General features: G+C 47.3%; 2 protein-coding genes across 2 annotated transcripts in view; both read left to right on the top strand.

The window, feature by feature from the left end:
* FLVCR1 (FLVCR heme transporter 1) overlaps nt 1-25,109 on the top strand; it is a 63,467-nt gene that overhangs the window by 17,443 nt on the left and 20,915 nt on the right. The gene's annotated exons all lie outside the window — the stretch shown is intronic.
* Nucleotides 7,621-25,109, top strand: part of VASH2 (vasohibin 2) — a 34,517-nt gene continuing 17,028 nt past the window's right edge. The window contains exons 1-4 of the mRNA XM_053972451.1: nt 7,621-8,140; nt 13,283-13,371; nt 15,717-15,773; nt 24,207-24,281. Of these exons, the coding sequence (XP_053828426.1) occupies nt 7,835-8,140; nt 13,283-13,371; nt 15,717-15,773; nt 24,207-24,281 (527 nt within the window). The 5' untranslated portion in view covers nt 7,621-7,834. The remainder of the gene's footprint in view (nt 8,141-13,282; nt 13,372-15,716; nt 15,774-24,206; nt 24,282-25,109) is intronic.

Below are 25,109 nucleotides of genomic sequence, written 5' to 3'. Positions count from 1 at the left end.
AACTGCTTCAGCTTGTAACAGTGTTTAGACCATTAAAAAGGCAGTAAATAGTATCTAAAGGGCATTGTCAGTATTGTGGCCTTGTGTTACAAGTTTCCAGAAACAGACACAAGAGTCTACAAAAGCTACAAACTCCATGCATATGGAAAAATCCCAGGGAAGTTTTGAAGGCTTCAGAAGTTTTTCTAGCCTGCATTAGGCTGAATCAGAGAGTTCCCACTTTCTTTTTTCAGAATGAGGCAGTCCTAAGGTTTTTTAGATGTTGATCACTAGTTTGGTTAAGGCAATAGAGGGACTGCAGATGACTGCAAAGTCAGTTATTCTTTTAGAAATCAAATTGTCCAGCTTGCTTGCAAGAGAAAAAAAGATAAAATATAACAGTGCAGCTTGCAAGGCTGTGCATGGCATTTTCCCCACCAAATACTGGAAGGCAACTTGATTTTCTCGGAATAATTCATCAGCTGGATCTGAACAACCCTGCAGGCATTAGACAGAATGTACATCCTGTGTAGAATGAAGAGGCACTGTCCCACAGGGGTGAGAATGACTCACCCAGAGATTATTAACTGGCTCCAGGGGACTTGAATTTGTGTTATCTTCTGCTCCCAATGAATAACTGAATTTTCTTCAGGCCCTAATGCTAAAAAAAAAAAAAAAAAAAAAAAAAAAATTCACTTAGAGGCTACTGCCTAAAGCCTAGCAATACCATGATTTCTCATCTTGTCACTGCCCCACTGAAGCTTCAAAAGGGTAGAGAAGGCCTCAAAGGCTTGGAAGCTTGATGAAATTGTCCAAACCAGACTGTCATCAGGGGAGATACAGAGGTCCCCCAGCTTTTGGGGAACAGAATGCTCCATGGTCAGTGTGATTTTTCTCTGACTTACTTCATCTGCTCAGAATACAAGAATCTCATGAGGGTTGAAATGTCTGTGTGCACCGAGAACATTAGGGAGTCTTCTTGAAGTCTACAGCTTATGTGATTACACAGCATTCCTGGGTTTGATTCCAAAGCTAGAAGGTGCTCTGTAGGCTTCAGTTTCCTCTGAAAATTACTATCATTCATGTCATGACAAATAATGAAGATGGCTGAAAAAAGTAATTTTGCTCCAGATTACTGTATTTCCTTTAAAAGCTTTATTTTTAAAATGACCACAGTATTTGAATTTTACTGTCACCTTCAGGCACTTCTGCAGCATTTTGATTACTCTTCAATCATTCTCTGGAATGAAGGGGACTCTTAATCTGCAGAGCACAGTCTCCCAGGGATGCTTGAAGTGATGCTTCAGATCAAAAATTGTTTGATGAAATCATCAGTGTCGTGATGACACCTTGTAGCACCATGGCATTGAGAACAGTAAATCACACGTTTCCCTTTGCAGATTTCACACAGCATCTCAGTTCAAAGGCTTTTGGTGTTTGGGTTTGTGACACGTTCTATTGCTAGGCTTAATAACTTTTCCAGTCTACTTTTCTTTCTTCCTGGAAAGAAAATGCATTTGAGCAACTTTAATACATAAGGACAACATTTGGTCAGTGTTTCCTAACCAGCATCATACTATTCCTAGAGGGCACAGGTTATCCCATAGCAGAACTAGACTGCTTAATTTATTTCTGATCAGCAACAACAACTGTGCTTCTAACCTCAAGCAGGCATTTTTTATTGCAGTTTATTGCAGTGCATTCCTCTCTCCATGAAGGCAGGGATGACTCAGGTGCTCACTTGGCAGTGAGGTAAGTCCTGACTCTCACCTCTGGTGCCACCACTGGCAGCTCCTTGTGACAAGGCCAGTGGGTGCTGGCAATTGCTGAAAAGAAATCTCATTTCCAAGGTAGCAGATTTTTTTCAGGCACTGCCGTTCAGGCACTGCACTACCTATATTTTTATTATGCAGTTCCCATAAAAAAAAAAAAAAAGTGATTGTGCTAGGTAGTTTACACTCTGACTAAATGTTAAAGAAGTAATTAGTAAAAAAAATATATATATTACCAATATTCATGGAGGGCTACATTAGTGTTTTCTTGTTTTTGTAAGCAGAGCTTGCTGCAGAAAACAAATCATGTGATATGGTGTCAAGAAAGACCTTCACAACAAACTGTATTGATGTAATTATTTTCCAAGCTACTGTAATGTTTGAGACAGAAACTTTGGAACAAGACAGGAGTAAGGCAGGCTAATTGGGATGCTGATGTTGTACCACTCTGGAACAACAGTTTCAGCTGTATCTGATGCCATCAGTTGCAGACCAGAGTGAGGTGACTGTAGGAAGTATGGAAAAGGTTATTTCACTGTCAGCAAAGTCTCAGTCAGGTTACTCAGACATGCTGACCTGCAGTGGGGAGCAGAAAGTGAAAATCTGCAGACCAGTTTTGGGGAAGGTCTGATTTATAGGCTTTTTATGACACTTTGATTTTTTTTAAATGCTTTAAAAAATATTTTTTAATGCAAGAAAATCTTGCCTGTTGGACTAGTCTGAGAACAACTGGAGTCCATCTAGCCCCATCTAAAATAAACACTGTAAGGATTTGTTGCAGTAGAATTATTGCAGGAGATCCTGGACTTGTTCAGGCAGAATTCAAAACATGCTGCTGAAGTTCTTCACTGTTGCAGCCAAAGCAACGGAGGGCTGTTTTTTCTGCTAGACCACTACAAAATAAACAGTGTGTTAAGAGTTCTCAGAAAGGGCTACCTTGGGGAAAGCTCCAAGGAAGCACACCCTCAGGCATCTCTTTTACAGCTTGCTTTTTTTTTAAAGTCTGCTTTATATATTTATTTTCCCAGTGATCACAGGGAAATTTTAAGAGTACAGAAAGTTGTTCTTATTGGTTATGCAAATTGCTTCTGCAAACTTGTACTAACAGCCATTCCCATATTGCCATGGTTGCATCCTTACCACAGTTTGACCTTTCATTTCATCACTAAAATATCCAATTCCATCATAATGTTCAATTTAGGAAAAAAGCCCCAAACAAACAAATTTTATATTCCTTTCAAAGGATCAAATGAGGTCACTATGGTCTTTTCAGGAAATGGGCCAATATTTGCATTGCAATAATGCAATTTACTTACAGCAAGCAAACTTTCTTGACCTGTGTTTTTCTGCTGCCCTCTGCAGAGCTGAAGCACCCCTGTAGGATTAACCATTTTGGACTGCAGCCGCTCTGCTGGCTGCTAAATGCAGAAAAAGCCATTAAGATCACTTGGCCTGACTTTAGCAGAAGAGCGTACCCAAGCTGGCGTCAAGAAAATCTACAAACACCAGAGGTTTATGTCCAAAAAAGAGACAGAAGAGTCCTGCAACTTTACTCACATAAAGGGAGAGTCCACCGGAGCACATGCCCACAAACTTTTCTCTCCTGAGGTTTTGGAGGGTGCAGCCTCCTTTTATCCTAAACTCCCAGCCACATGTTGCTCCCTTTCTTTCCCCACTGGCTGAGGTATTAGTAAGGTACAGCCTTCCCTAAATGCCTATCACATATTCCCCCCCTGAACCTACTATTTTACCCCAAAGTTCAGAAACTCAGGCTTGTCCAGACCCCCACTTGTTTGTTTCAGGAGCCGAGCTGCCTGGGCTCTGCAACAAACCTGCTTCCCAGAGTTAGTAGAGACATTAAGCCCCATTTCAAAGATGTTAACATCCACACCTTCACCCATGAAATTGTTTGCAAAGACGTCAGCTTTCCTCTCACTGGGAAGGTACCCAGGCTTCAGACTTTTGCACTGAGTGCTGCCAGCTGGAGGAACTGGGCTCATTTCCTGCTCCACCAGTAACTGATACTGGTACAGCATTAGTGTCCACTTTTACTGACCTGGGAAACAATCCAGGTCCAGATCTGTCCTGTTGCCATCTGATGGAAGGAAAGAGGAAACTCCCTTCTTGCACAAAAGAAAACTTCATCTCTTCCTAGGAGGGCTGGAATAAAATGTGTCTCCTGCCCCTGCTGGCTGGGCTGCTGGAGCAGTTCCCCTCTGCCTGCCTGCAGAGGCATCAAAGCAAATGCACCAGGGGCAGCTTTGTGGTGTGGCTGTGACTCTGAGAAGGGTGCTGTTGTGGACTGGGACCCGGGGAATTGCCACATGGCCTTCCTTGGAGGTGTCCAAGGTTGCAGAGCCAGGGCTGGCCAGGCAGGGCAGGGGCAAGGGCAATCTGCTGACTAGCCCACCTTTTGCTGCAGTGCTGCCGCTGTCTTGTTTCACTTTGGGGTTTGTTGCCCCGCTTGTGGCCCTGGTAGCACAGAGTGGCATTCCTGTTCACAGTGAGAAGTATTTTCATGTAACAAGGTTTGTTGATAGCAGAGTCTGGACAAGGTCTTAGAAAAGGCTGGAGCTGTGCTGGCAAAAGATCTGCAGAGCAGAAAACCACCAAATTTCCAAGCAGCAAAACAGGAGCATGAGATCTTGCAGGCCATGAGACAGCAAATGACACCAGCCTGGCTGCAGCTCCCTCTTCTGAGGCCAGGTCAGTCTGGAGCTGCTACCCAGGAAAGCCTTCTCCTGCTGGCTCCTTGCACAAGAAGGGCTGTTTGGAAACAATGGGTAATAGAGGAAGTGTTTTCCCAGACAAGTCCAAATAAATACATGAATGCACTTCCTCTGCTCAATATCACAGGGCAGTGAGGGTTTGCTGTGTGGCTGGGCTGAATTCATTGCTGTTTTCAAGAGGATGCTCTCAGAGGAAGAGGATAGTGGGACTCCTTGTGAGGGTGTGGGGGTGGCACTTTGGAGAAAAAGTCTGCTTGGAAAAAGTGCCAATGCTGATATCACCTTGCTGCCATGGTGCAAATTAAGAGCTATTAAGTTTCCTGCACTTGGTTGTGTAATTGCACTGCAGGGCCTTTTGAATGCTGCATTTAAATGAGTCTGCAATTGGAAATAATGAAGGTTAAAACCCTCTTACATGCTGACTCTATGATCAAATTAGTTCCTTTGACCCAGAAAGCAGCTGTGGTAGCAATGAGCTCTGCACTAGGAGTAAGACTGTAGATGGAGGTGTTGTTCAGAGCTAGCTTTAGAAAGTGACTGAATTTCGAAGTCAAACAGGTCTGGCACACTGGGACAGAGGCTGGGCAGGAACCTGGTGTGAGAGGAAGACCTGCAAACAGGGCAGGGAGGAAAGCAGCTCTGCCAAGAGTCACAGTATCAAAATTAGGTGGCCCCACGAGGTGAAAGCCATTAGATACTGGGGGCATGATGCATATCTCATCCTGCTTTTACTCATCTTCAATATCTGTTCATAACTAATACCAGGGAAAGCTTTGGCTAATCCAAAGCAGCATTATTCTATTTTTATACTTAATTTGTAGCTGGTGAGAGGGTTATTAAAACTTTCCCTTAGTCATAGGGACTTAGGGGCTCTACTTTTATTTCCTTAAGCTGTTGCTTCAAAGTTGCCTTTAGCTCCAGGACCTCAGCTAACTTCTGCCCTGCCTGCCCAGCCCACGGCTGACCTTGGACACACTGACTGACCTCTGGGAGTTCAACTTGTCACTCTTCCACCTGAGCATCAGGGAGGAGCTGGTAAGAATCTTCTTTCTTTAAGTCCTGATTGGAAATGGTCTGAATGCTGCAGACTGCTATGAGCAGAGCTGTGCTGTCCAAACCTTGCCATGCCCCTTACCTGTCTGGCCAGAGAGAGTCCTTCCCTCTGCCATGGAGCACGCCCTGACATGGTAGATGCAGCAGGCTTTGAATGGCAAAGCACATAGCATCACTCTAATCTTCACCCTTCCAGACTAAGAGGTGGGTGGGTGTAGGAAAACACAATCTGAAGGTTCCTGGCTGCTCTGGGCAGTGAAGCAGCACTGAGCAAGGCTGTGACAGCCCCAACATGGTTGCCTGTTCCAACAGGGAACAAGGCTCTGGGATATATGTGACTGCCAGCTTGCGTATCAGCATCCTTGAGGATGACATTCTGCTGTGTAATCCCAGCACTCCAGGCTCTGTCACATGCAGTGTGCCTCTCAGCTGCTCACACATGGATGCCACCACCTGCACTGTCCCATTAGTTCTAAGATCCAGCTCCAAATGATTTTCAGGTTTTCCCCTGGCTCTGCTCCAGTGAACTCACATACTTTCTTGGCCTTCCTTTCCTTGCACTGTCTTGCCTAAGCCTCCCTTGGCTCCTTGAGAGCCCTCTCCTCTGTGTCTGCAGCCATCTGCAGCCTCTCTGGGTCTCTGTGTTTCATCATCTCCCATTGGGAACTCATCTTAGTGCTCTCACATCTTGCTGATGTTCAGCATCATCTGCGCTCCAGAAGGAGAGACTCTGCTTCCCCTGGGATCCTGCTTCGAAACCCACCAGGGGGTGTGTGTGTGTGAGTCGTCTCTGCCCAGCATGGATTTTCCCTCCAACTGCAGCATTTGCTTGATGATTAGGGAAATGCAGGACACAGTGGAGAGGGTGAAGACTTCACAGAAGCTCTAAATCCACTCTGACCTTTACCTCATTCCCCCAAATTGTGTTGCCATTTACACCCAGAGCCCCCACATTCAGCTTGGGGGGGTTTCCTACACCAAAGTCTCCTGGGTTGAAAGCTGACACTGGGCAAGCCATGTAAGCTGAAGCCCTTGATTTGCTTTAGCTGATGGAACAGCTTTTGTCTGTCCTCCCTTCTGTTAAACCCCCTGATGAGATTCTGGCATACCATGTGGCCAGGGGACAGCAGGGAGGATTACTGGTAGGACTCACAGAGACATCGGCTCCTGTGGAGAGTGATTAGCAACTCAACATACACTTCTGGCTCCTGAGAGCCTTCGAGAAGCTGATTAGGGCACTGCAGAAATTTATTCCTGTCTGGGAGCAGGGGATCAGAGCGGCAGCAGTATCTGAGCACATGGGCAGGGGACGGGAGCAACGTTTTTCAGACTATTTGTATCTGATGGGGGGGGTCACTCACAGCTCTAGGAGATGCATTACTGACACTGTTGTGCTTGGTATGAAAAGCTGAAAATTCCTGTCCGAGCGTGGCCATAGCCATCAGGCACAGTGGGCGCTGGAGCGGGCAGCACGGCCAGGGCGGTCTCTGCCCGGGCCTGGGGCGCTCCTCTGCCCGCCCCTCACAAGCGCCTGGTGCCTCTCCCGGCAGCGCTTTGCCTTCAGGCCGGGATCTCACTGCCACCACCGTACCGCTGAATGCTTAGCAGAGGATCTTCCAGCTCTGGGAAGAACGGAACAGCTCGGCTGTCTCCGAGGAGGACTTCCATCCTCCGGCGTCCAGCACGCAGTGGGGACAGGGACGCACAGCTGGGCTCGGGCTGGACTGGGCTGGGTTCGGCTTGGGGGGATCGCCTCGGCTCGGAGGGGCCGGGCTCGGCTCTGCTGGGTTCCGCCGGGCCGGGCTGGGCTGGACCCGGCTCGGCTCGGCTCGGCTCGGCTCGGCTCGGCTCGGCTCGGCTCGGCTGCGGGCGAAAGCGCTCGGACTGCGCCTCCCGGTTGCGGTGTCCCGAGCTGTCCGGCAGGGGGCGCCTCCCGGCAGCGTCTCCGCCAGTGGCGGCCCGCCCCGCCCCGCCGGCCCCGCCCCTCTTTGTTGCGGCGGCCAATGGGGGCGCGCCGCGGGCGGGCGGGCGGGCGGTCGCGCGGTAACGCGCGGCATGGCGCGCGGCGCGGGGCGCGCCCCCTGCGCGGCCGCGGCCGGTACCGGGGTCGGGACGGGGCTCCCGGAGCGAGCGGGCCGGCGTCGCTAGCGAGGGACCGCCCCCGCCCAGCCTCCTCCGCACGCCCGTCACAGGCACACACACACACACACACACAGCTACACATAAAGAGCGGCCGGGCGGCGGCGAGGCCGCGGGGCACATCCCGGCAGCGGTCCCGGGCTCGGGCATGGCCGCGGGGCCATGACGGGCGCGGCGGGCGGCGGCGGCGGCCGCGGGAGCAGTCGGCGTGCGGCGGCCGGCAAGGAGGGCGGCCGGTCGCGGAGCGCCCAGCCGCGGGCGGCGGGCGGCGGCGGCGGGAGCGGCGGGGGCTCGGAGGAGGAGGAGCAGGAGCAGCAGCGGGACGGCGGCTCGCTCTTCCTGGTGAACAAGAGCGGCTTCCCCATGGACGGGCAGACCTGGGAGCGGATGTGGGGCCACGTGGAGCGGGTGCACCCCGACGGCGGTGCCGTGGCGGCGGCCATCCGGAGCGCCTCCCGCCTGGCTCGGGTAAGGCGAAGCCGCCGTGTGTCCCCTCGTGCGGGAGGAGCGGGTGACACCGAGCCCGAGGTCGGCGGTCCGGCGGCTGCCGCGTTCTGTGCGCATCGAGCGGCCGGGGAGGCTCCACGGCCGGGTGGGAGGGTGTGACAGCGCAGCCCAGAGGATGCTCTCGGGGCACCGGGGAGAAGGATGGGGCATCTGCTGTCCGAAAGCGCCCAGAACGGGGTACGGAGGCTGCGGGGTGCTTAGGGGCTGCAGTGGGTGTCCTGGGGAACAAGCAAGAAGAAAATTACTCCTTTTAGCTTGGGGAGAATAAAGCAGAAAACAAGAGTTAAAAGAAATCTTCAGAGACTGAGTGAAGCGCTTCGTGCAATTTAAAGCAGATTTTTCTTTTCCTTTTGGAAACAGGCGTTTCCTTAAACACAGCGTTGCTCCTCAAATGTAACAAGGGATTTAAAACTCAGACATTTCTTTTCCAGTATGTGGAAAGACTCCAAATGCTTTTGTCTGGTACGTTCCTCAGTACAAGCCCCAAATAGCTCTGCCTCACCCAAGTCTTTTTCCTCCAGACAGCAAATAAAATGTTGATGTCTGTTGTTGTTCCAAGGCTTCTCGACACTGCTGCGTTACTGATCACAATGTCTTTAACACTCTCTGCTTTGGCAGACTTTGAGCTTGATTCACTCCTCACATCAAGTAGCATTAATGTGAGCTGACCGCTGAAGTCTGGGTTGGTTCATACCCCTCTGCGTGCTGGGGTGAGATGGTTGGGCTGCTGTTGTCATGGTTCAAGCTGTCAGTGATACTGACATGAACCATATGCCTGTTCTTTTCTTGGAGTAGAGAGGAGATTCTGTGCACAGGGAAGTCGAAATCTTATTGTGTAGGGCTGTATTGAGAAGGTGCTTGTCAAATAAGCTGCAGGCTGAAAAGGCCTTTCATCTCTCTTCTGCAATGTTCGGTCCAGTGCAGGTGCAAAAGGGACAATCTTTCTCCACTCTGCTCTCCTTGTGCTAGACCCAGCCTTTGTTTGGATGGGGAAGCATATCCAACTAAACAATAATCAGGTTATGCTGAGTTTGTGGTTCCTTGGTGTGGTTCATCTTGTACTTACACAAGCACTTGAGGTGAAAATGAAGGGGCAGGGACTGGGCAAAACTTCTTGTTTCAGCAGCCTGACCAGCTTACGCCAGTCTAGATGGCCTGCAAGCCCATTTGGTGTTAAGAGATGGTAAAGCATGCGCTAGACTTGACTTTCATCCTTTACTTCCCAGCTCCAGAGCACGTAACTTTTACTGTGACACAGTGACTGAGAAAGCATCTGGTGAGAGACATACCAGTGGCTCCAGTGTGCTGGCCTGCACACTGTACTCCTGTGGGAATGTCCCAGAGAGTGTTGCCCATGGCTTCTTCCTCAGTGCCACAGCTCTGGGCTGGCTCTCTGTAGCATGTGCGTAAGCTGGGCAGAATAAAAATGTTTTGAAATCTGCCTGGCCAAATAATTTGATGATGTTGATCAGTGCCCAGTGCTGTAGGAGTTGTACTCCTCCAGTACTGCCCAGAAGCAAAATCCCTGTTACAATAATTAGTTTCTTTGGGGGCTGGAGGACCTGGTCCCCTCTGTGACTAAGTAGCTCTTGCTGGCTAAGTGTGGGACTTCTGGGGTAAGAGAGTAGTTTGAGGACTACCTGGTCCTTATTAGGGCCAACACAGCTCAGGTGAGCAAATGAAGGTTAGGAGCTGGGGTTTTTTTGCCACAAAGTGGTAGTGGATTACCAAAGTTGTGACGGTAATTTCTGGGTCAGAGTAGGAATGTGAGTGAAGACTTGTTTCTTAAATGGTGGTACAAGTTATGTTAACTGGCTTGTGCTGCTGGGTATGTGTCACCCTGCAAAAGACCAGGTACTGTTGTTTGGGAGTGATGAGGGAAACTTGTGCTTGTGAGAAGATGATTTGTAATCTGTTTGCATTGATAGTTGGTTCAGGCTGAGTGAGTGGCATGTGCAACTGCTCCATTTCTGCATCTGATCTGTTCTTAATCCCTACTGATGGGAGAGAGTTTTCATCCCCTCTCCAAGAAGCTCCACTTGATTGCTCTAATCACCTTGGCATTAGTCTCAGCAATCATACACGCAGGGTGGTAAGTAGCTTCTGACTGTGTCTGTGAGGTTGCCCTTACTGGAACAAATGCAAACTGCAGAGGTGCAGGGCTGCGTCTCTCTTGGGAAGCGCAAAGTCCTTACAAAAAGCTGGCTTGTCTGCAAGGGCAGTTTTGGAACCTGTGGGATCCCCCCCTCTGACTGTTAGCTTGAGCTCTGGGAGTAGTGCAGACTCACAGTTTGGAAAGGCTGTGCAATCCTTTACCTGTTCTGTGATCTTGGAGGTACTTGGAGATTGTAATAAATTAAACCTCTCAGCAGCTTTGAGGACTCTTGCCTGTCAGCTTCATCCATGCTGAGTAACAGTGTGCTTGCAGGGGGAGCTGGTAGAAAATGACTTTCTGGTCATTAAGTGAGACAGTGGAATCGGCCAAAATGAGTTTCACACAGGATGTCAGTGGTAAAATGAGACTACAGCATTTCCAGCCACGGGATGAGTCTCCAGCTCTGCCACGTGGTCTTGCACTGCAGCAGCTCAACTGTCTGGAGCTGCTATTCCTTGGAAAGACTGATATAAGGTCAAGGCTTTTCATCTGACTTGTCTCTGAATTTCACTTGCTTTACAAATTCATGGTCTGTAGTGCTGTGTTTGCATTTCCTCTTGCCATCCATGACCTCTTGCCTGCTCCTTGCTGCTGTGGATGTATACCAGGAGCTGGAGGGCTGCATCCTGAATCACAACAAAGCTGTACTTCACTTGTATTGTGCAGCCCTGGCTTCTGCTCCATGCTGGGTGGGTGCCCAGGATTAGTCCTCCTGCAGCTGGGAGGGAAAGGAGTGGGAGTGGTGTGTGGCTCCCCCTGCCTGGCCTGGCTGGCAGCATGGTGTGTCTACTGCCTGCCCTGCACTGGAGAGAGGAGAGCACTGCTGCCCTGTGTGGGCGCAGGCTTATGGACGCTTCTCCCTTCTTGTCTGACATCTGGAGGGGCTTGGGCCTCCTGGCTCAGCAGGCCTGCTAAGGTAACTGGAATATGTTCTAGCCAGTGGGAAAACCCTGGTTCTCTTTTCTGGGCTATGCTCTGGTATCTGACACGCTCATCCTCCTTGGATAATGTGATCACCTACCTTGAAGATGGGGAGCACCTCATTTGGAGTCTGAACCTGTCCCCTCTGGTGAGGGTGGGTTTTCAGTGGGTTTCACTGTGGGCTTCAGGAAGGGCTGTGTCTGTTCACACTGGTGCTATCACTATGGGATGCTGTCCTGGGTCCTACAGCAGGGTGAGGGCTGGGAAAAGGATGAAATCCCCACCTCTGCAGCATCAGCCAGGCCCCACACTGTCTGCAGCTCCCATTGCCTCGGTGTGTTGTGTAAGTGCAATGCATGCACCTAGAGCTTCTGTATCTTTGAAGCAAAGGACTGAGTATATTGGAGCAGAAATGGCTACCCCAGGAAGGTGTGACAGCCCTGCCATAATTCCCTTTGTCAGCTCCTTGCTGCTTCTGAAACTTGAATCTTATAATGTGTGTTGAGTCCAGATCTGCCTTTGTGCTGGAAGGGACAGGTGAATAATTCATCCAGCTCAAAGGGGCTGGGTGAGAAAGCAACCTGTGGAACCAAAAAAATGCCTCTAATGAAGATCTTAGGCATGAAAACTGTGATTAAGAAGCACTAATGAGTCTTGCTCATAACTCCCACTGGTGAGAGGAGAAAGCCCATGTGTGCCGGCGTGTAGCACTGGGATGGCGGGGGCGAGCTGGAAGCCTTGCCATCTGCTTGCCACTTACAGTATGTTTCTGTGTGCCAGTAGTGTAGGAGTCTCTGGTTTGGTGTTTTTCTCCCCTTTCTCCAAGGTGTATTTACTGTTTCACTGTAGTAACTTGCTGCATGTAGTAAATTCTGGATTTTGTTGCCTTGGGATTACTGGTGCTCATTCTCTGAAAGCAAGTGCAATCTTAACAGAGGTGGGAACTGGAGAGGAAAGTCTCTGTGCCAGAGATGGCCCCATACCACCTGAACTGGCTGTTCTTATCAGTAATTGCTGACTTGAAGTGTATTAAGGACACATGTCCTTAATGTGACACATTATGAACTTTCAACTATGGTTATGACAATATGGCCCCACAGATGCTTTTCTTTGCACCTTGTCACAGCTGCCCAAATTGCTGTTTCCTGAATTTGAATCTGTATTAATATTCAAATAAGCTGCTTTCTCCACTGTGTGAGAATTGTGCTAACTTCTAACTTCTAAATTCAGTGGCCATGCTGCCCACTTTAATATCTGCTGACCCCATATTTTGCAGCCTCACCTCTGAAATAAGTGGACTTAGGACAAGGCTGTGCTGCTTTCCTGCATGGCTGCAGGCTCAGGAGCCAAATAACTGTGGGGATTAAATGTGGATTGAGGGCCTGCCTTCTTAAAATGCTTAGGCACAAGCAGATGTCTTATGAGATTTTGGAAAAATCCCATTATGTTGCCAGTCTATATCTTTAAGTGTCTTAATGTCATTCAATATTTGGGTCCCAGGTGGTCTTCTAGGTGCTGTGCTCTCCCTCCCCAGCAAGCATGATGCAGACATACGGCAGATGGGAAATTATGCAGCTAGGATTCTTGTCTCCTTCTATCTTTCTCTTGTGGTAAAGGAGGCCAGAAATTAGACTTGAAATGGCTTCCTGGGGGAGGGAGAACAGCAAAGTCAGTACTGGGACTCTGCTCAGCCAAACTGCCCTGTGCTGGGGGGTGGGGAATGGGAAGCATAGGCTTTCTGTGCTGGACTGCCTGCCTGCATAGGGTGGTATTTGGGGGATGCTGGCAGCTCTGATGATCAGCCTGCCACGGCCTCTCTGTGCAGGGAGGGGCTGGCTCTGCTGCTGGGGCAGCCCCTGTGGTCAGCAGGATGACTTTGCCTGATGCTTGAGTTCACGTGGGGCTTAAGCCATCTGTGCTGCTGCGTGGTGTTGCACTGAGCACATGCCACTGCTCAGTAAATCACTTATCTGCTCTGCGGGGAGCCGTGGCTGTCTAACCTCTTTATCTTTTTTTCTTGTGTCCAGCCCTCAGTGCCGCCAGTGCCAAACTACAAGCTCTCCATGTCAATCCCAGAATGGCTCCAGGCAATACAGACCTACATGAAGATGCTGCAGTATCCTTCTCGAGCCTGTGGTCTCTGGAAAGAAGGCTGACTTGTGCCTGATGTGAATTAACAGAGCTTTACTGAAGCTTTAGCTGGTTGCGAGGGCTTGGGATCATTTGGGGGTAAAGAGCCGCCTCCAGGGATTTGTGATAGCACCAGCAGCAGCAGCTTGTCATAGCAGTCCTCTGGGAGATGTAATTAACTTTAAATTATACTGAAAAATTTAACTGAAGTGACATTGGTGGGAATAGAAGTGCTTATTTTGACGTTGATGTATGAGGATATTATGATCAGCTCATGATGCCTGGAGAAATAATATGGCATCTCATCATAAAGTGACTGAGAGCCAGTGTTGTGGCAAACCCTTTCTCCCTCTGCCTTAGCAGCCCCTGTGGGTTCCCTGAGGATTGCTTGTGTGCTCAGCCTGCAGGGAGTGCTTGTCACTGGGGTGACCAGGCACAAGCAGCTGTCCTGACCCCAAGGTGGGCGGGCTTGCCTGTGACACAGGAACTGACCAAAGGCATCTCCCTTCCAAATGTTCCACCTTGCTTGGGGGATTCATCAGGGATCTACACATCAGTCTAGCCTGTGTGTCACTGTCCCACGCCCAATTCCTGCCTTTCCATTGCTGCCAGATAATTTCAGAGAAGGTTACTGGCCCAGATGCTGTTCTTCTCTTTTCCTAAACTCTGCCTTTTTGTGTATGTGTGTGTGGGGAAACTGGGGAGATGAGGAATGAGCGTGAAGTGCTGGTAAGGAGTAAGAAAGGATACGGGAGGCAGCTGGAAGAACATGCAGAAATAGCAGGCGTGGTCAGCCTGGTGGGGAGCCGTGGTTGGGATCAAGGCAGCAGCCGGGTCTGGAGTTGCAGCAGCTGCCGTGGGGAGGGAGGCTGGGGCCTGCCTGCTCTGCAGGGGGACGGTGCATTTCTCTTCTTTATGGCAGCCACTTGGCCAGGACAAGAGGCTTCATGCTCGCTGGGATTGTGCCAGAGAGGATACTATGTCAGACAGAGCTCCAAAAATTACATTATCCCCCACCTGACCCCGTAGTGGTTTTGAAATCCTGCATTCTGCTACGTAGCAGGAGCAGGCCTTAGGCACAGGGTTTGGATCTGTGTTTGGAAAAGCTTCAAAGTGGGCTGGGGAGCAGTGTCTGGGCTTCCTTTGAGGGCTGAAAGAGGATGTATGCTTTGTGCAGAGCACCCTGAAAGGGCCTCATGAATTAGTTTTGAAGGCAGGAGGGAAGTAAAGCCCTGTTTGTGGAGAACTCTGAACTCTAACTGAAGTCAGTTCAGAGCATCCTGGTGAGAGCTGGAGTTTTTATTTAGGCTATGGTTATACATCCAGCAGCTGTGCTATTTATGCCTTTCAAGCACCTCTTAGCTTCCGTGGGGTCACCTGCTTGTGCCCTGGTATCTGCCTTGGTATCACCAGTTTTACTGGCATGAACATTCTGATGGGAATATAATTTGGGTAATAGGTTAGGAAAGAGATTCAACTGGAAAAGTAACTTATCAAAAATAAAGGCAGTGTGATTTTTTTTTTTTTTTTTTTTTTTTTACAAAATTTAATTGGGTTTTTTGTTTTGTTTTTGTTTTCATTGAACAGATTGTTTTCTTGGTCTGATTTATTGTGTTGCTGCTTGAACAAAAATGCTCAAGGAGCAAGAAATAGGCTGCTTCTGGTGATGCTGCTCTTTGGCAGCCTGTGCTTCTAGGCAAGTGGTGCTGAGATTATCTGCTGGCATCATTTGTGATGAACTTTTCTGCTGTTAGTGTTAGCTAATGACCTTGACTTGGACGTAGCTGGTTGTTTTCATTTCAAGAGCATCGTATTTTTTAGGGAATCATTTATATTTTCTAAGTGTGAATGGATGCACCTGCAATGGTTTTGGTTGACAGGTCACAGGTGAGCCATGAGGCTGATGGAGTTAAGACTTCTAAAGGAAATAGTTTTTTTCAGACCATGGATTATGTTGATTGGTTTGGGTAGCCTATGAAAGCTTTCTCTTGCCCATGTGTGAGACTTTTTTTTCAAACTTGCAATCTAGTAGCGAGCCAGACCTAGTAGAAAAGAGAATTTATAGCCTTCAAATGTTGAATTTGAGTGTAATTTTAGATGGCCAACCTTAATACATTACTCTGCACTTACTGCTGATAATAGGTTGTATAAAAAGACAAGTGAAAAGTTTTGCTTTATTTCACATGCCACGTGTTTCATATCTGAGAGTCAATGGCTTTTACTGCCTGTTTTGTGTTTCCACAAGAACTCAGAGCTTAACTTCACCTTTTCACCAGTGTTATTTTATTGCTTGACTGTTCAAGTTACTTTCCTTTAACAGACAAAATACAGATACAATCACACAGGAACACAGTTCTTCGAGATCAGAAAAACCAGACCTCTGAGTGGGTAAGTGTCACTGGAATTGGTCTAGTGCCCTTGTCCCTGATCACCTGGCGTTCAAGCACTGCAGCACCATGGCATGGGAGGGCTGTGTCCTCTGTGCCACAGCTCCTGTGACAGGGCCAAAGCTGCCTCTCTTGCTGCCTTTGTGAGGAGTGTCCCAGCTTGCTGTGGGGTGGCAAAAGGACCATCAGGACCAACAAGTGGAAAGGCTGTTCTTGCTCAGCAGCTGCGTGAGAGCTGCTTGGCTACAGGCCAGAACTGCATGCACAGGGATGGGAAAACTCTGCTTATTGGTGTTACACTGGGAGGACTGGGCTGCTTTTCTGAAAACTGAGTAAGTCCTGATATTCTGGTTGTGCTGAAATGCTCTTTGCAGGTGGTAGGAAGGGATTAGCTGTGTGAAATGCAGCAGGAGTTTTGACATCCTGGGCACAGTAGTTTTCACTGGAGGCTCACAATGGACTGTTTTAAGTCATGTCTGTGCTTCTGCCTTGCTGCTCATCTTGCTGTTCCATCCATGTAGTGGGCTTGTGCTGGTTGGTGATGAGTTGTGCAGTGCAAGTATGAACATGTGCCCAGGGAGCCTGGCAGCAGAGAGCTGGGGTCTCTTGCATGTTAAAACTGCATCATACTTAGGCAGCTCTTTAACAGAACCTAAATAAATTAGCAGGAAGGGTGTTGACATTATACTTTTATTTTAGGATAAAATTTAGATAAGCAGAATATAATTACTCCCTAGATTGGTCTGTCTCTAGCTCTTCCCAGCTCTCTGTCATTAAACCAATTGTCCCTCACTCTAAAATTCCAGTTCCCATCTCAGCTTTGTGCTTCAGGTTTTCATGTTGCTGACAGCAATCTTTCTCGCCTCCTTTATCTAATGTTCACTGCTCTGGTAGAACTAGTTTAAAACAAATCTTGTGCCTTGAATGATAGATGGGTTTACAGAAGCTTAAACCAATTTTCAAGCTGCTCACTCATTTTTAAATTTGTCCCATTACTTTTTTCAAAGGAAGTAAAGGATGAAAATGAATTATGCTCAGCACTTACCACTTAAAAGGTCGTTGTCTTCCTCGGCTGGATAAAAGCCTGGCTTACGAGGATGGTGCTCTTTCCTAGAAGGGAACAGATACAGTGCTTGCAGCTGGAGATGTGCCTGTGGCTTTGAATCATCTCCCAAGTGGAGCCATTTCCTCTGTTTATCTGCTTTAGTGTTTGCTTGGGGGCAAGTATCTGACTCCTCTCCTTGTTGCTGCTTGGAACTTCTTGGAATGGGGTGTCAGGAGTTCTGTGGAGTTAAGGATGGTGCCCCTGGAAATGGTCCAACCCTTCAGGGGCTGCCAGCTTTCCAGGCACAGTTGCCTGAACATGGAGTGTGCTGGACTCAAACAGTGTAAAGTCCCAAGGCTTGTGCTGCTTTGCTCCTGGATTGGGTAGATGGGAGTGCTGGGAGGAGTGGAGCTGTCAGGAGCACGTGTTGTTGCCTGGATCCTGCAGTTCTGCTGTAGGGCTCAACACTTGCCTGATCTTGGTTTCTCCAGTTTTGAGAAGGAGAATGGATGCAAGGCTGTCTGAAGTTCCTGTCATTTTTTATGCAACCAAAATTCCAGTTTTTATGAAACTTACAGTTTCTGCTTTAGATTTCAGATCTTTTAAAATTTACCTGGCCAAGTCAGGAGGATGGGACCAGACTATTTTCAGTGGTCCCTGGTGACAGGACAAGGAGCAATGGGCAGAAGCTGGAAGATCCATCTAAGTATGAGGAAAAAAAGGTTTACTTTGAGGCTGACAGAGCACTTAAACAGGCTGCCCATAGAGGTTATGGAGTCTTGTTCTGTAGAGATATTCAAAACCTACCTGTGCAACCTGCTCTAAATGAAACTGCTTTAGCAGGAGGGTTGGGGAGATGGTCTTTGGAGGTCCCTTCCAACCCCAGCTTTGGTGATTCTGTGTGAATAATGCATTGAAAGCTTCCCTTTCCTTCATCTGTCCAGTTTTCATCAAAGCTGAAAAATCACCTACACCTCCAAGTTTTTTTTTCTGGGAGGTATGTTCTATTTTGCAAGAAATCTGCTCCCAGCACGGCAACGACAGGTGTCTTGTGCTGAGGTGGCAGGAGCTGCTCTGAGCAATTTCTGTGGTGTGAAAGGCCTCACTTGCTGCAGCACAGCGTTTGGAAGTTGTTCGGGCAAGATGCTGAAGGCCTCCAGTTGCCTCTGGCTCTTGAAAAATGAGGCTGTTCCCAGAGCTTTATTGACACTAAACATATTGCTGATTTCATTATGTGAGGGCTCAAAGCTAGTGAAAGTATTACAAGATCTTTGGCAGCCTCTCTTCAAGACCGCAGTGGCTGGACACAAAGAAGCTGACTACTAGATGGAAATTGAATATTCATAAATTCATGTCAAAGTGTCCTAAAGCAGCTGGGGCATATTAATGAGTTTTTCTATTATGGAAGGAGGACTAGATATTGTAGAGATTTACTGCCAGCATCAGTGTGATGTATGAGAAAATAAAAATGCGTGGCTGAGCGTAGGAAGAAGAGCATAAATTATCTCTAGGAGCTCATTAAGGGATATAGTCTTGCTATAACTCATTATTTACAATCTCTTTAAGAAAAAGGCACTCTTATTATCAACTTTAACTTTGAGTGCTAGACACCATGTGGATTTGCCTAGACTACAGATAGCACTTTTAGAAAAGCTAGATTTCTGTTGGTGTAGCTGTGCGAGTCGGGGTGGCAGAGCTGTGAACCTGTAAACTTGGTGTGCTGTTCTTGTTGCACTGGCAAACTGTCTGAAAATGTGCCTGGGTCTCACTTCTCCTGAGTTGGCTGTATTTCCATAAAATGCAAATTTATGGGTGTAGCTACATCCACTGTAGGAGTGCTTTGCTAATACAGGTATCCTGGGACAGTGCCCTTCACAGGCTTTGTGATGTACCTTTTTGTACTAAATAGGTAAAGGGCACCCTGTGAAGTTAATCTCTGCTGATCCATGTGTGTATGCATGTGATATGAATGTTTCAGACACCAGTAGGACTGGTTTTCCTTTTCCCATGCAGGATTACGCTGGCTAAACCTATATTAGACTTTTGCTGGCACAACCAGTCTGATAAAAAATGATACTTTTGACTGACATAGTAGTTACTTTTAAAACTTCCAGGCTTAGATCATGTAAGAGCTTTAGGAACAAAGTGTATGTCTGGATATCTAGTAAAATCTGTTACTGTGAATTCAATGTCAACAAGCTGTTACTGCTGGATTTACAAGGAGAGATAAGCCCTCTGGAAGCTTCTGTTCTGGGATGCATGCATGAGGCACAATGAGAAACAAATCTTTGTTCTCCACAGAGGATCTGGGGATGTGCAGTATTGTACTGTTCCTTCCAGTTAAGTGCCAGCTGAACAGGGGAACCTACAACTGAAGCAGAAACTGATGTTTGGGTATATTCTGTGTTCTTTGGGGAATTGGAGCCCAGAAGCTGCTCTGTGAGGAGGGAGAGACATTCAGTGGCAGCAGATATAATGTGCAATCGATTGCAGGAAAGGAGCACGATAGGAGCTGTCACGTGGCAGCAATGCCACTAAATAACAGGGAAGGGGAGATGGGAAATAATACTGTTTCCACACACCATGTTATTAAGGAACACTGATGGGACTGTAAAGAAAAATGGGCTCATAGCATTTCCAGACAATAGACTGCAGAAGGCATTTGAACATCTGCTTCTCTCTTGCACAAATGGGGATGTTACAGATACGGTGTAGTGTTCAGCATGTGGGGGAAATGCTTTTGCTGTTGAAACACTGTTTTTGAGAAGATTCACAAGATCTATATCTGCTCTGCTATTTTATCTCCTTTTGCTCCTGCTGGTGCCTTTCTCTTCTCTTTTGGCTTCATTATCATGAATGAAACTGCCAGGAGCCTTATAAAAACTTGGGAGAGGGAGATTTTATAGACCTCATGCAAATACATGGGTCTGTGCAAGGAAAATTTTGTGGAAAAATGTGCTGGAGGATCTCACTAATAAAAAAATTATTCTGTATTGTAGGAGTCTTTCTGGTGAAGGTAATGGGGAGCATTTAAGCTGGGATGACCATGACTAAGCATGCTCATCCCTGAAGGGACTCCAGTGTGATTGGTGCCAGCTGGTGAGATCCTCCAGTTTTGGGCATGCTGAATGGTTTTAAGATTTTTCTAACCTGTATGTGAAATTGGGTGCCCGAAGTGAAAAATCTGGAAGCAAAAGGAATTGTTTCCTATGAGCTGTCTTTAGACACTGCCATTTTAAACAGAAAGCATCCTAAAGAGGCAAAGTCAACTCTTTTCAGGGCCTCTGTTATAAGCAGGAAGCAAGGGACATAGTCCTGGTTGGTTCCTGAAAACACTGAAAGAAATTTGAATCAATTAACAAGGAAGTATCACTATCTGCCAAGGACTAGGTCTTGAGGGAGGAACAAGCAGCCTGTTCCTGTTGGCTACATTTGTTAGAGGCAGAAGTGTTCACTGTGGTCTAGAATAGAGATCTGCCTGGCAGACGTCAGAGAGGTGTAAATGCCACAAAGAGGGGAGCAGCAGGGTGCTTGTCTTTGACTGTAGCAGTCTGTCCTGGAAGAGATGGGCTGCCCCCAGTGCTCACTGGAGTGTGGGGAGAGAGTGACTGGGCTAATTCCCAGCTGTCTGATATAAGACTGTAAAGAGTAGCTGTATGTGTGGACTCTTTTCAGGCAACTGTCAAGATTTAAAGAAAATTGCAGAAGCAAATCCTGCTAAGGCAGGGAATTGAAATGCTTGATGCTGTTTTTTAATTCTTTTCTGCCTTCCTTAAATCTCCTTTCACAAGTTTACCTGCAGACTTTCTGGTCACTATCAACATCTTAGACAGTGTGATAAGAATTTGGGAGTGAGGGAAAAGAGGGAAAGGATGAATCAAAGAGCACCTGTAATGAGCTGTTCTCAAATGAGCTGAATGCTCTGTCATTTGCCATAGGTCATTTGCCATAGATCCCTTAGCAGCAGCCTTCAACCATTAATATTTTTGTTAGAGAACATGGGGAGGGTGGGTGCTGGGGAAGGCAAAGATAGCAGCCTTTAAAAAGAATAAGGGAAAAGATAAGTCTAGGAACTTCGAGTTTATCTGCAGTTCAAGGGAAGGGAAAGGCAACATTAATATTGTTGGGCACTTTTTGTTTCTGAGAATTTCCTTCTATCAGCGTGTAAGAGCTTTTGTCAACAAGGGAGAAGATGTGGATATGATAACTCCTTGTTTTAGTGTGGCTTTTGATAAGGCCACATCCTATCTCTGCAGATAAGGCAGGGACCTTGAGTCTAAATAAAACTATTTAATGTAAGGACCCAACTTGGTGAAAAGCAGCACATAGAAAATGGCACTTTACCAGTCTTGCCTAGCAGAGATTGTCAGCTGAGGTGTGCAGTGTCTATCCCAGCATAGTTTTTCCTTAATGGTATGGGTAAGACTAATTGTTTGCTAATGGGTGATTTGCAGTCCAGGCTGGATGATGTGGAAAGGCTTTGAAAAGTGAGACTGGGATCTTCAGAGTGATCTCTTGGGCTGGAACAAACCTGAGATAATTTAGTGAGGGCAGATGTATAGGAGAGTTTGGGAGTAGCCAGCTGTGGAGAGCAAAAGGCTAGTTTTGCAAAGAAGCAGCTGAGCTTAAAAAAATAAAAGAAACCAAATAAAATTCACCAAAAAAAGCCGAGCCAAAAAATCCCCACCCCTAACAAAAGAACCTTGCAACCAACCCCCAAAAAAGCCCCACCAAAAACACCAACAAAAAAACCCACAAAAAGCCACCAGAACCCCATCCACTGCGGGCCAACAGGGAAAAGCCAATAGCATGCTGGCTTGGTTGCAAATATGCACTGAAAGATGGATTCAGAAGGAAATTGGTCTGTTTATACTGTTATGGGCTTAGCCAAAGGACTGTGAGAAAGTGAGTTGGTTGAAGGGATTCCAAAATTGAAAGAAACATTGTCCTGAAATCATAACCTCAGGGGGAGTGAGGGAGGAATTAAATAAAAATTGGTGTCTGCTTTCTCATTTTTACAGAGGAGAGGGTAGATTAGTCTTTTGCATATCCAAATGTATGTAGCAAGAGGAGAGATGATGAATGGTCTCCATGCCCACTGTGGAGAGCAGAAATAGCTCCTGATTTGATTTGCAAAAAGGAAAGGATTTAGTTTAAACATTAGGAGACCTTCTTAGATGCAAGGTTAAGTATAGGATAGATTAGCTGGTGGGTTCCCAGGCTTTTGAGAAGCCAGTTGAAAGCAGACTGAAAAATAATCTGTGGGGAGCGATTTAGATTTGGCTTGTGCTACCTTGGGTGGAGCAGTGGCTTGGGGATTCTCCAGGGGCTCTGCTTCCAATACAAACACAGGGTTTAAGGCCATGCTTTGACTCAAGCTTGTTAAAAGTGGCAGAAAAGCTCAGTGGCTCTTGAACTGGGTCACACACATAAACCCTGTGGTCCATGCTGTAAATGCAGAGAGAAAGCAAACTGGACTCCAGGGTGGGTGTGTGTGAGAGCACAGCCTGCCCCAGAAGTGCAGGTGGATGCTGCTTTGCTGACAGCTGGTGGTGCCTCCTGGGCGATGCTCCCCTCGCACAGACCCTTGTCACTGTCCTGCTCTATTGGTATCTCTGAGCTGCCAGGTCCCACTGCAGCTCCTGGATCCAGGTGCAGGTTGCTGTGTGTGCCTCAGGAGGAGATGCTGGGGCAGGCATGCTTGGTTTGTGTCACACCAAATGGCTTGCAGGTAAATGGTTTTACAATTCAACATTTTTCCTCATGATGCACATTCATTATCAGCTTTTAAATTTTTTTTTTTTTGGAACTCCCATGTAGTTAGAAGATAGGCAATCCAGTGGATTATCTTGTTTATGGATACCTCCCATGCCTCCATCTGCACATAACAAATCTGAGACAGAGACTGGGCTTTGCAGTGGCCACTGCAGTGACCAGTGGGAGCCTCTGTGGGCGATGAAGGAGCCCCATTGTGTGCCCTCCCCGGGCTGCTCTGTGCTTCCAGCAGTTCTCTGGGATTCTGTGCCTGATTGTGAGTGTGGAGGAGGCCGGCAAACTCTCATTAGTTTTCTGTACTGCTGGCAGGGTGTAAGGGGTGGTTGTTTACAAATGAAAAGATAATTTCTAACTTGGATAAATGGGACATGAAATGGCTGTGACAGGCTGTAATAGCAGTGGAAGCTCTGTTGTCACTTGGATTCAACACCTTAAATGCATGAGGTGGATGAATCAGAAAGTGGGGGAAACAGACTGATGCATATTGTCATAATCTTCTCTAATACAAATATTTTTGTCATTTAATCTTGTATTTCCTTAGAGTAGGGATCTGTTTACAAAGCTCTTCCCAGAGAAAGGATATGGATAGAGAAGACTGAAAAATAAAAGTTATTCTTTGGCAGAGTTTTCAGCTGTGCTTTTTTGGGGGTGTGGTTTTTAGGTGTGGCATTGGATGTGATTCTTCTGGCCTTTTTTAGGCTGCTTCCAGTTATTTGTTTGTGGTTATTTTTTTTTTTTTTACCAAACTGTCCAGGATTTCAGGATCTGTTTGTGGAATGCGATAGGTTGCCTACTAGGTCAATAGTGCAGTGTCAATCTGGCACAACAGCTTTCTCAGCTGACCTGAGGCTGCTTGTTGCTTGTCACAGTGTTGTCTCTGTCAAATAATTGTACTCCAGAGATAGCGTCTAGATTGTAACTAAACTTTGGGAACTTGCATAATCCTGGGCATGTGTAGTTTCCTGCACTCCTGCAGGAAATTGTGTGGATTTTGCCACTTTCCCTGTCCTCAGGAGATGTGGAACAGCAGCAAGACAATAACTCAGTTTGCAGGGATGTGCAGTGTCTCTGTTGGTAGAGCTTTCTGCAGAGCAGGCTTTGATAAAAAGGCAATAAATTCTAATCTGCAGCTGTAGCTATGAGATTATGGAGGCGTTTGTAGTTTTTAGGGGGCCATGGAACCATGCTCTCTCTCCTGGTTGGTTTGTTTGTTTGTTTTTCCTCCAGAGCAGAGCAGAGGTTATTTTGAAAATAAGCTAAACTCAATCCTGCTCTGGGATTTCCATGGTTGCCAGCTTGTACAGTTCAGCGGGGCTTTGTGTTACAGTCTGAGGTGATGCTCAGGGAGCTGCTGTAAGCTGCAGAGAGGACTGCATTTCTCCCATTCACCTTCAATATCTTTTTTTTTTTTTTCCTCTTTCATTTTTTTCCCCCACAGTCATCCTCCAGAAGTTAACCGGACTCCAGCAAGTCATTGAAGGGGAGAATCAAGTTCCCCAGCTCTTGCTGAGATAAGAAGTGGAGGTGCCTGGCTCTTGTTGTATGAGAGGACCTTTTCATTCCTGTTAATTGTTCTAGCTGGAAGGACTGAAAACTGTTTTGTTTCTGTTCTAGGTTAATGGAGACAGCAAAAGAAATGACCAGGGAGTCCTTACCTATCAAATGCCTTGAAGCAGTTATCCTGGGGATGTATCCTTTCATGTGCCTGCGACTTGTTCCACTGCAGCTCTGTTGAATACATTGCCCCTCACAGATGGTGTTTGAGAGGGTTGCAGCCAAAGGTGAGTGCCAGCAGTTTGGAGAGCTGCCCTGATATTCATCACCAAGTTGCTGAGGTGCCTGGGCTTGTAGGTAGGAGTTGGGATGCTGTGTGCCAGGTCACAAGTGTTGTGATTTGGCCATGCAGACTTTGCCTCCTGCCCTGGTAATCTGCATAATGTCAGGATCTGACCCAAAGTGCCCAGATAAGTACCTTTCTACACAATCCTTGTTTTCTTTGTTAGCATTTCTCTGTTGGTTGTTGTTGGAGCTTGGTAACACCCGAGGAGGTGGGTTCTGTTCTGTGTTTGTCTGATGTTTACGTGGCCAAGTCCTGTTAGCTTTTGTCTCTGAACCCACAGCTGTGCTTTGTGCGGAAACATGTGTGTTATAATTAAACATCTGAGCTTCCCCTTAACATAATGCTTGCTTCCTACTCAGTCTTCAGTCATTTAGACACTGACTTGCTTCTCTGCCCTCTGGTGCAGTCACTGATAAATCAACCTGTGCCATCCTAAAACACTGGAGGGGAGGGCAAGGCAGGGCTGCAGGAACAGGTTGCCAGACACATCTTGTCAGAAATGATCAAGTTTCACTTAAAACAAATCCCAACTAAAAATAAGCCCCGAAGCAAACCATCTCCTGGGATGTCTCCGCAGCTTTTTGCTGGCTGCTGCTGCCCCCTCCCGTGGGAGAGGGAGCTGGCAGAGCCTGGCAGGGAGTGCCTGTGACAATCCATGGCTGCTGCGGGATGGGAAG

This window comes from Vidua macroura, chromosome 3, assembly GCF_024509145.1.
Source record: "Vidua macroura isolate BioBank_ID:100142 chromosome 3, ASM2450914v1, whole genome shotgun sequence".
Taxonomy (NCBI): Eukaryota; Metazoa; Chordata; class Aves; order Passeriformes; family Viduidae; genus Vidua; species Vidua macroura.
The sequence above is the reverse complement of the archived record's forward strand: the minus strand, read 5'-3'. Positions and strand labels throughout refer to the sequence as shown.